At 43.0% G+C, this 16919-nt stretch overlaps 1 protein-coding gene across 1 annotated transcript in view; it reads left to right on the top strand.

Moving 5' to 3' along the window:
• Positions 1–821: 821 nt before the first annotated feature.
• Positions 822–16919, top strand: part of PLPP3 (phospholipid phosphatase 3) — a 79024-nt gene continuing 62926 nt past the window's right edge. Inside the window, exon 1 of the mRNA XM_080656295.1 lies at positions 822–1572. Coding sequence (XP_080512421.1) covers positions 1434–1572 — 139 coding nt within the window. The 5' untranslated portion in view covers positions 822–1433. The remainder of the gene's footprint in view (positions 1573–16919) is intronic.

Below are 16919 nucleotides of genomic sequence, written 5' to 3'. Positions count from 1 at the left end.
AGTGATTAAGTCACATAAAATAATTTAAAAATAATATGACAATCTAAGGCAAAGCTTAGATTGCTCCCAAATGCAAGCTAAAGATAGTATCTCCAGGGAATACTCCTGCTGGCCTGGCTTCTCCCCACCCCACGGTGTACAGCTGGCACAGGGACTGGAGGCTTGAGACTCCTTCACCCCAGCAACAGGAGTAAAACACATGGAATCCATATATAGAGCACTTCCTATACCCCTGGCACTTTTCTATGTAGATTAACTAATTAAATCTCCACAATTACACTATATGGGAGGGTTATCAGCTCCAGTTTACATGTGGGGAAACTGAGGCACAGAGCCACAGCCAGGATTCAAACCCACTGAGTCTAGCTCCAGAGTCCTGTAGTCTTTTTCATGTTACTATACTTAGAATCTAGCACAGGAATCCGTGCTAGGTGTTAAGATCTTCCAAAAACAAGAACAAAAACAAAAACAACAAAAAACAACATACCACAGTTTCCCTTGAATATTTTCAGGAAAATGTGATTCAAATAAAAATAAAGACTTGGGGATAAAAAAAAGACTTGAAAGCCCCAAACTTGTGAGAAGTGCATTTTAGCTGTACAGCCTTAAATTTTGCCTGATCCAAGGCCAGCAAGAAAATGTTTCTTTTTTAATATATATATATTATAATTTTCCTTTTGTGACAACCTGATGTTTCTGAACGCTAGGGGCTCCCTGATTCTCTAGTTTGAGAGTAACTTTTCCTTTTAGGATTTTTTTTTTTTTTTTGAAGGGGGTGGGGGAAAATGTGGCCTTAATTATCCTACGTCTTAGGCAGCTTAAGGAAGGGGCTGTGCTTTCTGAATCCCTTCAGAGCCAAGTGAGGAGGTCCCTCTCGTTCCCTCTCTCTCTTTTTAAAGGACCTCGTGAAATAAAAGTGCAGAAAACAAACCCAAGGCGATCACAACAGCAGCCGCGGCGGCGGCAGCAGCAGGAGGAGGAAAAGTTGGAGCTGGGCTGGCGCTCCGGAGTGGCCGGGCTCCGCGCAGCTCCCATTCATTAAGTCGCCAGCTGCGGAGGAAGGTGGCCGAGCGCCCGCGCTGCCCACTCGCTCGCTCACTCCCCCAGGCACACGCCAGCCCAGCGCGCCCCGAGCAGCGCAGCTCTGCAAAACTTTCTGCTCGGGATTTGGCTCTCTTCCTCTTGGACTTTCGAACGATTTGGGGTTGAGAGAGGAAGAAAGCAGAGGCACCCAAGGGGAGCAGAAAACACCACTGTCTGCGTTGGAAGCAGGCAGCGAAGCCGCACTCTCGCCTCCCTCCGCTCCCCAAACCCGGGCCGACCCGCCCCTCTCCGGAGCAGCCTCGGCCAGGAAGCGAACCCCGCGTCTGGGTGTGTGGCCGCTCTTGCGGAGCGTCTTCGCGGGGCGGGAGGATCGCGCCGCAGCCAGCGCCATGCAAAACTACAAGTACGACAAGGCGATCGTCCCGGAGAGCAAGAACGGCGGCAGCCCGGCGCTCAACAACAACCCGAGGAAGGGCGGCAGCAAGCGGGCGCTGCTCATCTGCCTCGACCTCTTTTGCCTCTTTATGGGTGAGCGCAGCCCCGCTGTCCCTTGGCCCCTTTGCCCCGCGGCCCCTCCGCGCGGGTCCCAGACCAGCGGGGTGCCTGCGCGCGGGGCTCGGTACTTCCTCGCTGGCGCGGGGCCGCCGGCCGGCCGCATCTCTGGGCACCGCCGGGCTGTCAGCCCCGGGAGGCCCTCGCTGCGTCTCGGGGATCCTTCGCTCCCCTTCTGGCCCCCTGGCCCGCTCCCTCCCCGATCCCACCGACTTCCCGGCCTGCACGTGAATGCTTGGGCGTGCTTAGGATTTCGCGGGCAACTGTAAACCCGCTCCTTAAAAGCCGTCCCACTTGGAAGCCCAGGTGGAATTCCCACGGAAGATGTGGATTCCGCCTTTTAGAATAGGGGCAGTTGGTTGAACCATGATCTAGAATCAGCGCGTAGATGGTTGCCCTCCGTCCAAGTAAAATGGATCTGCTGGAGCGCCGGGCTCCCGCCTGGAGCCGAGCTGCCTTCCCTTGACTGTATGTAAACATCCAACCCCTTCCGCCGTCGCTGCCCTGGCCCCGCCAGACCTGCAAGCTGGCCTTTCCATTTGCTCCTCTCCTCAACGCCCCCCAGGGGTTTGGAAGGCGGTCTCTAGGGTCTTGGTGGGGGGTCCCCTTTCTGCAATCACTTCTTAAGCGCCTACTGTGTGCAAGGTGGTAATTTTAACCAGCTCTCTCCCTGACTCTGCAGTTCGGGTGAGAAGCCCCATTTCACCGACGAGGAAACTGAGGCACTGGGAAAGCAAGTCACGTTCAAGTTTTGGGACCATAATGAATGCACCCCAAAACATTCAGGCGATAGTCCACGTCTGTTTATCAAACTAGTTGGAAGGGCTGTGGGAGTGAAAGGAATTGGAGTGGGAGGGGAAGGATTTATGAACTCCGTGCGGGGAGGGGAAAAGCTATTGACACGAATCTACAGGAGTTCCAAGGTTGAAGTCAGCGTAGAATTTTTATTTATTTTTTTCAAGCGAATCATGGTGTAATGGAAAGCGCACAGGACTTGTCATCAGAGCACTGCCACTCTGCCACTTGTTGGGTGTGCCACCTAACTGCCTCATGGGCCTCAGTTTCCTCCTCATGTCAGTAAGTGGGTTCAACTAGATGCTCTCCAAGGCCTCTTCCTGCATTAAGAACTCGGATTTGGTCCAGGAGCTGTTCTGCCAACTCTGCTAACTGAGAAACATCTGTGTTCCCGATTCAGTCCCCTCCAAATAGAACTCCTGCACTGAGACTTCAGTCCCCTTTGAAATGGATTTGTCCAGGCAGATTGTGCACATTTCCTCTGTTAGGACTTTCCATAGCAGAGCCCTTCCTGAGGTCCATCCCTCCTTGGCTTGCCAGTCCATGGTAAATTTTGAGAGTCAAAGAAAGATAGGACTCTTAAAGAGAATTTAAACATAAGATTGGCCCCCTGTAGCTATGTAGAGAGAGGGTTTAGGGTAAAACGGTGTTCTGTGCAGAGCAAGAAAGCTGACTGCAAATCCCATTCCCACCTCTTCATGGAAATTCAACATTAAGATGCTATGTAAAGGAATTGTCACTGGGGGGCCCACCTTCCTGAGGCGGCTGGCTTATTATCATGCACAGTGGGAAGATTAGTACTTTCTTTGCCAAGCTATTGAATTTTTAAAAGACCCTCCCTGGGCCTGGGGGAGAATCAGGAAGCACTAAACACATTGAAGCTGTTTGCTGTAAACTTGCCTGGAGCTTCCAGTGTTTACCGGCGAGTTTGGTTGGTGGTGGGGTGAGCTCTTTCTTGTCAACTGGTGCAGTGTCCTTTCCTACCTCCTACTTTGTGATTAGGAAAGCCCAGCAAGAACACGCTGGACAGCCTTTGTGCAGCCCGGTTGCTCTCCTCCTCCAGTCCCAAGAGATGGTGTATTATTATTAAAAGAGAGAGAGTGTGAAGGAATTTGGGAAAAGATACACCTATCAGCTCTCTTGTAGGCAGGGACACAGAAACCCCAAGCTGCTCTGTTGTGCATGGGAGGTATGGGGAAGGGGTATGTTTCATCTGCCCGGACTCCCTGTGTCACTCTCAAAAGCTAATATTCTAAGCCTCGTTGTTTATTATGTTTACTCACTGTGGCCTGTTTGAATAAGTGATTTTTGTTTACCTTAAAAAAGGAATGATAACAGGACCTTGTATTTTATTATAAGACACATGTAGCTATCCGCTTAATGTATGTATGTTGCCATTAAAGCCATGTCAACTAAGTCATTTCAAAGTGACTTATTATCAATGTCAACCCTATACATTGGCCTAATGACAATACCACTAATTAAATGCTTCTAACAACTTTCATGGGGAAAACCGTAAGGTAAATATTTACTTGAGAAATTTATGTGAGAGAACTCTACTTGGCTTCCAAAAGAAAATTAATAACACAACATGTGATTTTAATATTCTACACAACACAGTCCTAAAAAAAAAATTGTTTCTACTTGCTTCACTTTTTGCCCAAGACTGTCAGTATGATTTAATTTTTATATAGTTTTGATCATATGGTCTGGATTACAGAGCACTAATATATTAAAAAGAGACATAGTTTTCTGTTTATTTTCTCACAGGAATATATACCAAGCTTCATCTTCTTGTATCTGTAAAAAACATAAAAGCTCATGTGCTCTAAAAGTGTTATGCAAGTGGAAATACACAAGCAGTTTAACTTGTTCCACATAAAATTCTTGGTGAAGAAAAACCCACAAAAGTCCTCTCTTATCTGAAGGCCAAAATGATCTGGTGTCAGTGAACACCAATGGGAACTTACTTCCCATTGAACAGCTGTTTTCACCTTCACTGACTAATTGCTTTTCTAAATACAGTTATGAATCTTTTCGTGGAAGTTGTTCTGAAATTGATTTTGTTATCCTTGCCATTAAGTAATATATATGCCTCCTGTTTTCTGTGCATTGATTCTGGTGTATGAAGTTACATGAGAACAGCAGAGAATATTCTCAGGCAAGAAGGGAGGTGCATTTACTATTGTTTACCTCTTTTTTATATAAATTACTTTATGTACTCTTCACTGAAACCCTCATGAAGAGATTGTCTCCATTTCATAGATGAGAAAACCAAATGTCAGAGAAGGGAAAGACTGAGATTCGTACTGAAGTTGATTTGGGTTGATCCCTAATTCTCAGGAGCATGACTGGAGGCCATCCCCCTCTCCTGTTCTATCTGAAAAATCCCCAAACTCAGATTATCATCAGAAAATCCTGAAGCTCAGTTTGCAGAAAATCCTGCCTCTCCACATTTTCTAGTTACCCATCTGTACCTAAGCAGATGGGTAAAGGCAGTTCAACTCTTCTGGTCAGTGGTGTGGCCTTGTTGCTTCATGGCATTATTGTGATTTAGAGCTAGGTCTAGTACTAAGTGATTCCCAGACTTTGAGGCCACCTTTTACCCCCATGAGACAATGGTTCCAAAGAAAGAACACAAAGAAGTACATGGCTGTAGCGCAATGCAGAGATTTGGTAAATCGATGTTGAGCTTCTGTTTCTGTGTCATGCCTTCCCTCTACTCTGTCTCCCTTCCTACTTATGTATTGAGTTCCTCCTTCCAACCCATGCACTTTGCTGGGTAGGCAATTGTAGACAGGTTCAGCTTTTTGTCCTACGGACCTTGTTCAAGGCCCTTCATTGTCTGAGTCCACTTAGCTCATCTGCAAAATGGGATCAGAATGGCCACTAACAATGTTACTGTGAGGATCAGAAGAAATGCTGGATGTGAAATTTATTTTGTCATATCTAGAGACTTGGACAGTTGCAAGAGATTTATAATCTGGTGCCCTGGATGAAGGTTTTGTGATTGTCTTTATATATTGTGTCTTATTGGTAGATGAGACCATGAAGTAAATTCTCAGTAATGATATTATAGTGAAGACCATAAACTATTCACTTGAAATAGCAGAATGGCACATTTGCCCAGTAAGCTGAGGACAGATGCTTTCCATTCATTGTTGATCTAAATGGTAGCAGAATTCTTAAGCCCTAGATTTTAAGGTAGCTTCTTGAAATATGTATGTATGTATGCATTTATTGGATATGGAGAGAGAGAGAGAGAGAGAGAGAGAGAGAGAAAGAGAGAGAGAGAGAGAGAAATTTGTTCCACTTCTTTATGCAATCATTGGTTGACTCTTGTATGTGCCCTGATAAGGGATCAAATCCTCAACTTTGGTGTATACTAGTAGAGAAGAAGCTCTAACCATCTGAGTTACCCAGCTAGGGCACCATCTAATCCTCTTTAGAGGAAGTTGTTTTGTTCAGAAAAACTGTTCTTCATTTGGCTTTTGATACCAGGAGGTAGGTTAGCTGAGCTTATGGTAGGGATGGGAGATGTTTAAGGAAGCAGTTGATGGTCAGCTTGGTCTGAAGGTCTTGACTTCTGTTCCATTCCCCACCAGAAAACAAAAGTTGGTGGGTAAAGTGTCATGTGGCAAAGGAAAAGAGGTTCAAACAGGTAGAAATGTTGACTTTGGATAGCCAGCGACCCTGCTTTATAATTTCTTGGTTCCAGAATGTTTTAGGACATTTCTCAATTTGCAATTACATGGTTGAGATCTAATTCCTGCACTCATCCTAAATATGGGATACATAAAATCATCATGTGTTAGTAAACTATTCACTTTTAATAGTGAGAGGGAGGCAGTGTTGTATAATGAAGAGAATGGGCAATTTGGAGCCAGAAACCAGATTCCAGGCCATCCAATGCCACCATCTAGTTGTGTGGTTATGGATACGTAGGCTTTCTATGGATCTCAGTTATTTTCCATTGGTATAATGGGGCTGTTTGGACGAGATTCTGTCCAATGTCGAAGGCTGCTATGCAACATTCTGTGACCGATTTCAAGAAGAGAGGAATGACATTCACAGCTGTTGACTGTCCACCTCATGCATGCCGTCTCTTTAGCTCTTCATTGTACATTACCTCAGTGCGTCCTCACAGCACTGAGGAGCCTAGAAAAGTTGCTATTGGGTCTTGTACTGCCACTGAATGGCTGTGTGGCTTTGAGAAAATTCACTTAAGGTTTCTGGGCCTTTGTTTCTTTACCATTGCAACAAAGGGAAGGGACTAGATAATCTCTCAGATCCCCTTTAGTGCTAACAAGTATGGGTCTGTGCTGGTAGGTATTGTGATGTAGAAACCCAGTAATTGCTTCTCTTATTTTTTACCAAAGAACTGGTGCTGACAATGTGCTTACATTGGTGTTCATTCTCAGAGAGTAAGCACTTTTCTTGGTTAACCAATGTGCTGAGAAACAGGCCAGATTTTTCCTTGACTGGATATGCCCTTTCACCTGCCCCCTGAAATTTATAGTAATCACAGTGAACAAGTAAACCAGGTGACTTCCCTTCTTTCTGTTGCTCAGTTATGATATTCACTATGGGTTTTCAATAACTCAATTGGTTTTGATAACTTAATATGGAACCACAGAATATAGAAACAGATTTTCATTAGTCAACTGGTGAACCACCTAGCTGAGCACCCTGCATGGGTTGAAATAACGAAGGAACCTCCATTTAGTAGGTAACCCCAGCTGACTTTCCCATTTCCTCATTGTCCAGAATGGCTAGTATTTTTCTTTGCTGCTTCTTCCCTAACTTTCTCATATACTTAAGAGATATACCAGGGGGGTGTAGCTGCCTTTGAGAGAGACTGCTAAAGCCAGAGTTGATGGCCTTTTCCACTTTTAGCCCTTTGGATTTCCTGTCCATTTCGGATTCTTTCTTTCCCCCTCCATGTGCAGTTCTTTGGGCTGGCAAGCCCATTTGGTCACAGGATGATGCTAATGAGACCGTAATCAAAGAGTCCTTCCCTGTGTGTAGGCAGTTATATTTATGGAGAAACCCTACCCTGTGTGTCAACTCCATTTAGTACACATTATTTGAGGAGTAATAATCTATTTTGGGGATACTTGCTCGTATAGATATTGGTTCCCTTTTATAGATGAGAGACCCATCTGGTGTGAAATATAGATTCACAGACCCCTTCCTGGGAGAGTCAGATTCAGTAGGCCTTGGGCCAGTGACTGGGATTCTGTATTTTATCAAAGCTTCTGGTGGCTCCTTTAAAGCCGCTTTGAGAATCACTATGCTGTTTAACAGCTGATGTCTTAAGGGTGGTTGACTTAGGTAGAGGGCGTTTTGTTCCTGCACTGAAAGTTCTGGCACTTGCCACATTGTTAGATTATCCTTACTGTACTTCCCCCCCCCCATTTGTGGCCACTAGTCTTTCTCAGTAAAGACAATCAAGCTTGTTACAGTTCTTTCAAAAGAAAAAACTACCTCTGTGTGCCATGCTGAGGTCCCCTGTGATTTTAGTGCAAGGACTTGGTGGTGTCTCCTAATTGCTGAGAGGCTGGGATTTGTTTTTGTTTCTGGGTTCCACACTGAGTTCTAGGTAGTCGAAGTTGCCAGCTAACTGACCACTTTGGATGAATGAGGTGTTAACTCTATAAATATTTTCTTTTGAGATACTGAAGTTTGTGTATGAATAAAACGTGAATGGAATATATTAGATCTCCCAATAGAGCCTTTAAAAGATCACAGTTAGCTTGGCAAATATTGTAGAAACAATACAAGCTTTGGATTCACACACAGATGAATCTAAGCATCTTGACTTAAAGCTAAGATAGGTGTGACATAGGCAAAAATTATTTAACCTTCCCTTGCTCCAGTTTCCTGATCTGTGAAAGAAATAAGCAAACCTAGTGACACCCTTGTGTGAGGATTCTCAGATGAGATCATGGATCTGAAAGCACTTTGAAAAGTTGATATCATTATCAGATATTATGTTGCTGATATTATTCATAGTAATAGTAGTGATTTCCTTTCCTTCCTCCATGGTTCTGTGGAGTCCTCTTTCATTTTTTGGCAACAGAGTTGCCTGAAATATATGAGGAGAAAAAATTGTGAGGAGAATCCTAAGCAAAAAACGAGGTAGGGGGAACACAAATGTTTCCCATTAGCTGAATAAGTGCAGGGGCAGTTTTCTGATCTGGGAAAGTTCCAGTGTCGGAGCCTCAATGGCCTTCGGTGGTTGCCTCCTCCCCCCTTGAAAGGAAGAGGGCCATATCATGTTAGGAGAAAGACAAATACACCTTAGAAGGGTGGGAGGGGATTTGGACAAATGGTCTGTTTTAGCATCAACTCTTCCCTGTATCTTTTGGCAGCCCAGGGAAAAACACAACTAAATAAAACAGCTGTGACTGAAAATGATCAAAATGCTTGTTACCCAGGGTACTTCACATATTTGTTGAAGAAAGAAGTAACTGTTCATATTTATTATTCGTGCTAACCATGTGGTATAGATATTGGATCCTTTTTATAGATGAGGCAGCTGCAGCTCAGAGAGGTTAAATAACTTGCACAAGGGCTCCCAGCTTCTAGGTACTCACCACAGCCCTTGTCAGCTTAGTTTGTTGCCCCACTTTTTGATGCAATTAATGCAAGGAAGACTCTTTTCTTTTCAATCCATTTAATTTATTTCAATGTTATTGAGTCCGAATATGTACACTATGTTCTATGGGGCTCAATAGAGGACACAGATACGAGTCTTACCTCAAGAATCATTTTGAGCAGTGGAGGAGACAATTTTCATAAATAATTACAAAATAGCTTAGAGTGTGCTGAATGAGTCTCTCTGGACATAATAAAGAAAATATCATCAGAGCAGTTCTTCATTGCCCAGATTGGAATTTGATAGCACCTTGGAGCTATCAATCTCATTATCAACAATTCCAAAGTCATTTTTTTTTTATCTCAGTCTTTGAACAGGGGAAGGTTGGGAGGTCTGAGGGGTAAAGCACAGGCTTTATAGAGTCAGATAGATGCGAGTTTACTTAGTATATTATTAGCTACATAAACATAGGCAAGTTACTGAATTTCTCTGAGGCCTCAGTTTCCTCATCTGTAAGATGGGGTAATGTATGCATGTGTGGTTGTGAGGATGTGCCTGGTATAGGGCACGATGCACACATACTCACCAGGTGGCAGCTGCTGTCATCACTGCCGTGGAGTCCTCAGTGCGTTCAGGTACAGTGAACCTGAGGCCTGGATTGGTTGGTGAGTAATCGTCCAGTGATCATGGAAGAGCAGGGCCTAGAACCAAGGTGTTGGCTTTCCACCATGTTGCTTTTCTGGTGTTTACTCGTCAGTTTGAAATTTGATACCATTTATGAGGCAGCACTGTCCAGAGAGCTATAGTCTCTTCTTTCTCTTGCCTGGGTCAATTAAAAGAGGAACAAGACAAACAGGTTTAACTTTTGATCCAATCAGTGGGTGATAGTTGAGTGAGGCCAGAGATACATGGGACACATTTGAAGGACTAGGCTGTTTTTGATATGTTACTTTTCTTCAAACTGGTGCATGTTCTAGAAAGTGCTTGTTACCAAAGATAGCTGCTGACTGATTTGAGCTCAAACAGGCACCATCTTTTTCAAGTGATGTATTCAAGGAGAGAAGAAAGAGAACCCATGTTTTTGAAGTTTTTGCTTTTTTAATTTCTTGAGGTAGAAATTATTCTTATTTGACTGAGGGGGAAACTGAGTCTCAGATTAAATAATTTTCTCAAGGTCATGCATTAATTGGTGGTCATTCAAAAGAAGTCCATGTCAGGTTCTTGAACATCCTTGTGAAACTATTCTTCCCTTAGGTCCCGATTAAATTATAAATTATGATCTGCATTAAAATTCCCAAATTTAAAACAAACCAGACTAAATAACACAGATAAGACCCAGTTGGAAGCTTTTGAAAGGAACTTGGTGATTTCTGTGCGCTTTGAAAGTATATATTGCAATCAGCGTATTGGTGGGAAGTGTGTTTTTGAGGTTTGTTACAAATTAACAAAATTATATGCCTAGAGAGTTCTGTAGAGAAATGCAAATCAGTATAGGCACCTTGTCATAATAAGCAGTATGCTTTGGTTCCTGTTTATGTATCCCTAAAACACATAATATACATAATTACATTGACACGAAGGAAGCCTTCTCATTGATGCTTTCTTTATATCTGGCCCCCAAATTAGTTTGCGGTATCACTCATATAATTTCTAGAGAGTCTATTTAATGAAGTCTGTGTTTGTGTCTGTCTTTTCAAGTGTGTATCCTTTGCAGATATTTCTTGAGCACCTACTATATGCTAGATCCAGGGGGTTCCTTGCCCTTTAAGAATACCAGGCTGGTGAATGGGAAACTTTTGCATGATTTTTACACACACACACACACACACACACACACACACACACACACACTCACACACTCACAGAGATGCTGACTTTGCCGTGGTAAGGAAAGAGTATAACAGCTTGGTGAAGAGTGATGAAGTTTGCTTAAAGGCATGGATCTGGGTCCTGCAAGAGAGAAAATAGCTCATAAGCCATGAAGGGGGAGAGGGTATTATAGCCAAGGAACAGCAGGTGCTGAGATGAGGTGATGCACTTGGGAAGGGTGAGTATTTGGAGGGTAAGTGTGGTGTATTTGCATTGAGTGGGGCTGGAGGAAGAGGTTGGAGCAAGCTTAGAAAGGCAGGCTGTAAATGGCAGGCAGCGAAGGAACTTGAACTTTATTTAGGAGCACCAGCAGAGCAAATAAAGTTTTATTTTTGTTTTCATTTTTCTTTTATTATGGAAAATTTCATATAGAAATGAAACACAATATAAAGTGGGGAGTGGAATTGCTGGGTCACAGGGTTAACTCCATGTTTAACTTTTTGAGGAACTGCCAAACTGTTTTTCCATAGTGGCTGCACCATTTTAGAAATAACAAGGTTAGTTAAAATATGTAGAGCAAAATACAAAGGTTTTACAGACAACGTTTAGATGAACATATTCGTGAAAAAAAATTTAAGAGGGGAGACCAGCTGGGAATTAGGTGAGAGCTGACCCTAGGCATTGGAGAGAGAGGGGATGGGGATGGGCAAGAAAGAGATTACAGGTGGTTCTTGACTCCTGGCTGGGAACTCCTGAACTGTGGCCATGCTGCTTTCTCCATAGACACCTCCAATGCAGTGTTTATAGAAGACTTTCAAAACCCATATGCTAGGGTTAGTCAGTGCATCTTCATGATCATAGCCTAATTAGAAAGAGGAGGCTGTAGTTATCTTTTTAAATGTCTCACATGCCCCTTAAAATAAATGGACTGTTAGAAATGCTCTTGATTTACAGAGATGGAGATGGTTTTTCTTGGGTAGTAATGGCATATTAAAAGGTTTTATTGAGATACTAGAGGCCCTTTGCATGAAATTCGTGCATGGGTAGGGCCCCTAGGCCTGGCTGGTGATCAGGGCCAATCGGGGCCTTCTGGCTGCCGGCCAGGGCCTTCCTTCCCCAGCTGCCAGTTGCCAGCTGCCAGCCAGGGCCTTCCTTCATTCCGTACCACCCCCTGGTGGTCAGTGCATGTCATAGTCATAGCAAGCGATCGAACTCCTGGTCTCCTGGTTGAACTCCCGAGGGGAAAATTTGCATATTAGGCTTTTATATATATAAATAATTCATCATACTATACAATTCATCCATTTAAAGCTTACAGTTTGCCAGATTTTAGTGTATTCAGAGTTAGGCCATCATCACCACTATCAATTTTAGAACATTTTCTTCATTCCAATAAGAAACCTGTACTCACTGCTAAATTACCCTCCTCATCCCCCCATCTCGTGGCAACCACTAATCAACCTTCTTTTCTATAGATTTGCCTATTCTGGACATTTCTTGTATCAGTGGAATCATATGTTTTGGCTTTTTGTGACTGGCTTCTTGCACTTAGTGTCATGTGTTAAGGTTTCTCCATCTTGTATTGTGTGCGTTTAGCATGTATCAGTACTACATTTACTTTTATTGCCAAATAATATTCCATTGTACGGACGTACCACATTTAATTTATACATTTATCAGTCAGTGGACATCTGGGTTATTTCCATTTTTTTACTATTATGCATTGTGTTGCTAGGAATATTCACGTACAGATGTTTGTGTGGACATGTGTTTTCAATTCTCTTGGGTGTATATACTCAGGAGTAGAATTGCTGGATCATATGGTAACTCTATGTTTAACTTTTTATGAAACTGCCAAATTATTTTCCATAGTGGCTGTACCATCTCAGAAACATATTAGGATTAATTAAAATATGTAAGGAAAAAATACAAAGGTTTTACCAAAGACTGGAATTAACATATTCATGAAACCACTGTAGTGTTGCTTTGCTCTTAAGGGTGTTTTTCACAAAGAAACAAAGTTTTTATCAACTTAATAATGTTACTAGATTAAAGATGAGTGAGCAGGGGACAATAAAGATGACTGGGGAATGAGTGCTGGGTGGTCAGCGAGACCTGCTCACCCCCTGAGCAAAATACTTCTACAGCCCCTGGGAATACTTCCACCAGTAGGCTGTGACAAGCAGGTTCCTGCCTCAGCAAATGAAAAAAGCGTTGGATCTTCAGAGTTCCTTAAAAACAGTTAAAAGTACAAATATTAGTAAACCCACATATTCCTAGGATCTGCTTTACAAGTTTTTTTTTTTTTTTTTAATCCTCACCTGCTAATATGTTCCTATTGAATTTAGAAAGAAAGGAAAGGAGGGAAGGGAGGGGAGGAGGGAGAGAGAGGGCAACATTGATCAGTTGCCTCCTTACACCCCTTGACTGGGGATCTAACCCACAACCGAGATATGTGCCCTGACCGGAATCGAACCCTCCACCTTTTGGTGTAGGGCAGTGGTCGGCAAACTGTAATTATTGGAATCTAGAGTCTAGGTCAGTGGTTGGCAAACTCATTAGTCAACAGAGCAGCAAACCGTGGCTCGTGAGCCGCATGTGGCTCGTGAGCCGCAGTTTGCTGACCACTGGTGTAGGGAGAAGACTCCAACTAACTGCGCCACCTGGCCAGGGCAACTTTACAAGTTTTTTAAGACCATGAACTAGAACTGTAGTTTCTGATAAGGTTGGTAATTCACTCCCCCCCCCCCCCGTATACATAATTATCATCTCAGAAATTAAATCACCACACATCTTTTAGACTCATGCGTTGGAAACTTGGAGATATTAAAGAATATAAGGCACAAATACAAACTTTTAGGGATTCATTGGAGCATCAGGTTATAAATTGCACTTACAAGTGCATGAAAATTAAACCACAGATATTACAAGAGGTGAGGAAAAGGCATTCACCTTTATTACTAGGAGCTTTAGATGACATCTTACTTAATCTTTTCAATAACAAGAAGGAAGATGTCAATAACCTGGTTTTGCAACTCAGAGAGGTAAATGATTTGCCCAGGTTCACGGCTAATATTGTGTTGGGGCTGGTGTTTGGACTTAAGCCTGACTAAATAATGACAGTTGCTTACATTTATCTAGTGCTAGCTTTGCACCTCCCACTGGCTTAAGCAATGTGTGTGCATTCTCTTATTAAATCCTCCTATGAGTCCTTATTACTGCTATCTTCATTTTACAGAACTGAGGTTCAGAGGGGTTATAAATAACCTACAAAAGACTATGTAGCAAGTGAGTTGGAGAGTGGGGCCTGAGAAGTCTGTCTTGTGAGACCAATTTTTAACCACTCGGCTTTACTGCGTATGTTTTCCAACTGTCTCTAAAGCCCCAATTTTTCCCAGCCCTGTGCTAGCTTTCACATCAGCAACACAAGATGCATTGTCCAAAATGAGTGAAACCTGCGATCCTCACCGTGGGTTCTTTGGACTAATAAAGACCAATTAGGGCAATCATGAGGCATCTTAGGCTCTTTTCAGTGCTTTAATGATATCTGATGGGTATTGTAGGGGTCCCAATGATTGGCTTGCTCTAACTAACTCAGAGCATCTGCATTCTGCTTGTCAGTTGAATTTGGAATGGCACATTCCAGTTCTCTCTAGGCTTGCTGGTCGTTTTCATGAACCCAGAGATGGGACTGGCACTTTTGTATACTTTGGTTAACCTAAATGGAGAAATGATTTTAAACAGTTTACTTGGTAGATAAAGACGTCTTCCAGACACGACAGAGGCTTAAGAAGGAACTGTGAGGGGTTTTCGGTTGTGAAAGGTGGGACATCCCGGAATGGATAAACAGCTCTGTGAATGTAGAAGAGAAAAAGAGCATGGGATCCTGGGAAGGTTCCCAGAAGGGAGAAGGGGTTTGAACTAAGCCTTTGTCCCTCGTATCAGGCAGCAGCAATGGGTCGCCGTGGGACCGATCTGCTGTCCTTGTGGTTTGGTGTAACCTTTGGATCACACTGAGAAATTTTGAGCTTCTCTGGTTAGCGGCTGCGGATGCTGCACCTTCATTAAATGCAGTAAATAGACCTTCCACCAGTAGCCTCTTCCCCACAAATGACCCACATTGTTGTCAAGTTAGCAACCACGGGCAGGAAGTGGCAGGAATGCTTCTCATCCACACAGTGGATTTCATTAGACACTTGCCCATAGAGCTGTTTCAGTCAATTCAGCTTGTGTGGGTTTTTAGGGATGAATGGCCTAATACACTATTTCTCATCATGGCATTTGTCTTGCTGTCATCTTGGCCCTAGTTGATATTTTTATTAATTGCATAGTGTCTCCTTTTGATGCAACTGCATATGCCATGATCATAGGGAGGAACTTCTGTCAGGCTGAGGTTTTAAACATATTTCCAAGGTGTTACCAATTTTCTTGAGTCTTTGGTTTAGTGGGCTTCTCATTTAAATTTGTTTGGAAAGCCAGGTTCCAATGCTATGGGCTGCTCTCACCCTTGTAAACCATTGCTTCGGAGGTTCTATATCTCAGGCATCATGTAGATGCGGAATTCCCAGGGGCTGGCTGGGAAATAAAATACACTTCTTGGGTCAAAACGTTCTCCTAAAGTCATTGATGGGGTTGAAGAACCTATAATTATAATTCTGCCTTAAATGGGTTATTTAAGGTTGTGCTGGCCTCAACTGAGAAATTAAAACATTTATTATTAATTAATAATCTCTTTCACCGAATAGTTCTACCAAATGATGATGGATGCACCTGAGATTTGAATGGAAATATCCTTTTCCTGCCTCCATTGATGTTTCTCATTCTAGATCTCCAGCTCTCCAGCCCTGAAAAGCCAACACAAACAAACCATCAAAACCACCACACCCAGGATATCATTATTTCCAAATGTCAACTGGAAAAGGAACATTTTTGAACCTTTATAGTTAGGCATATTCATGTATCTAATAAAACTGAACAATCCTGAAGGGGAGATACTGCTCTAATTGATTTTGCAGATGAGGCATTTGCCCTTTGCAGAGGTTGAGGGACTTGCTGGGAATCCTGCAACTGGAAAATGGAAGAGCATCTGTGATAAGAACCAACCAACATCTATGGTCTTTCTTCCAACAATGAAGCCTGGCATTGGAATTTGCACTGACAACTATTTTCCATAATAAGCATATGAAGAAAGCAGGCAAACCAGGAAGTTTTAAAATGAAATTATCCAGTCTTGTTAAGTGTTCAGCTGTGATTTGGGTTTTAAAGCCATTTGCCTGTGTTGCCTATTTCATTATAAATTCCTAGAGGATAGACATTAGACTTAAAACCTCTGGGTAGGAAGGGGGAAGGGTGTGTGAACTTGACTGAATAATTCCGTAGTAGGCAGTAGTGTAGGGGGCTTTACATGCGTTGTTCATTTTGGATGAAACATAACAACTGGATTTCATAACAACTCTAAGAAGGAGGATATTGGAGTTCATTTCGGTTTTCCACAACCTGGTCAGCGATGCCCATCGCTACTCTTCTGAGTGGTTGGGTGGTGACACGCTGTATTAATAATTCAACTAGCTAGTCACTGGCAGAGATGGCTTGTTAAGATTCCAGGGGAAGTGCTTTGCTAGAATCTGCTTTGTGCTGGTCACTCAGACCATGCATCCACTTTTATTGTAAGTGTGTCAGTGACAAGCTCAGCTCCAATTCTGGGGAGCCTCAGAAGCAAAGGGCAGAAGCTATGGCAGGAAAATACTCGGCCAATTTCATACGGAAATGGAATGACTTTTCTGCCCAGGGATAGAACTGCAGATTGTATTGTTAATTCTTCTTTTTCTTATCAGTCTTCTCCAAAGGGGAGTGTAAAAGCCAGGGAAATGCAGCATTTGGAGCAGAGTAGCCCACACTTTGGTTAAAGGCTCTGTGTACTTCCCAGGCTATTGTAGGGCTGCTATTCAGCTGGGATTTGAATGGTGGTGGTGTGATTAGCATGAGAGCAAGTGTATAATGTAGGTCTTTTTTCCCCTTTTCTAAAAGAAGTTTTGTGGCATTTCTTTTTCTGACAGAGTTGGCATGACGCTTTGACAAACATAGACCAATGGAAAACTTAAACAGGACCCCGAGAAGG

Source organism: Plecotus auritus, assembly GCF_963455305.1.
Source record: "Plecotus auritus genome assembly, chromosome: 2".
In the NCBI taxonomy this organism is placed as follows: domain Eukaryota; kingdom Metazoa; phylum Chordata; class Mammalia; order Chiroptera; family Vespertilionidae; genus Plecotus; species Plecotus auritus.
This window is presented reverse-complemented; position numbering and strand designations above follow the sequence as displayed.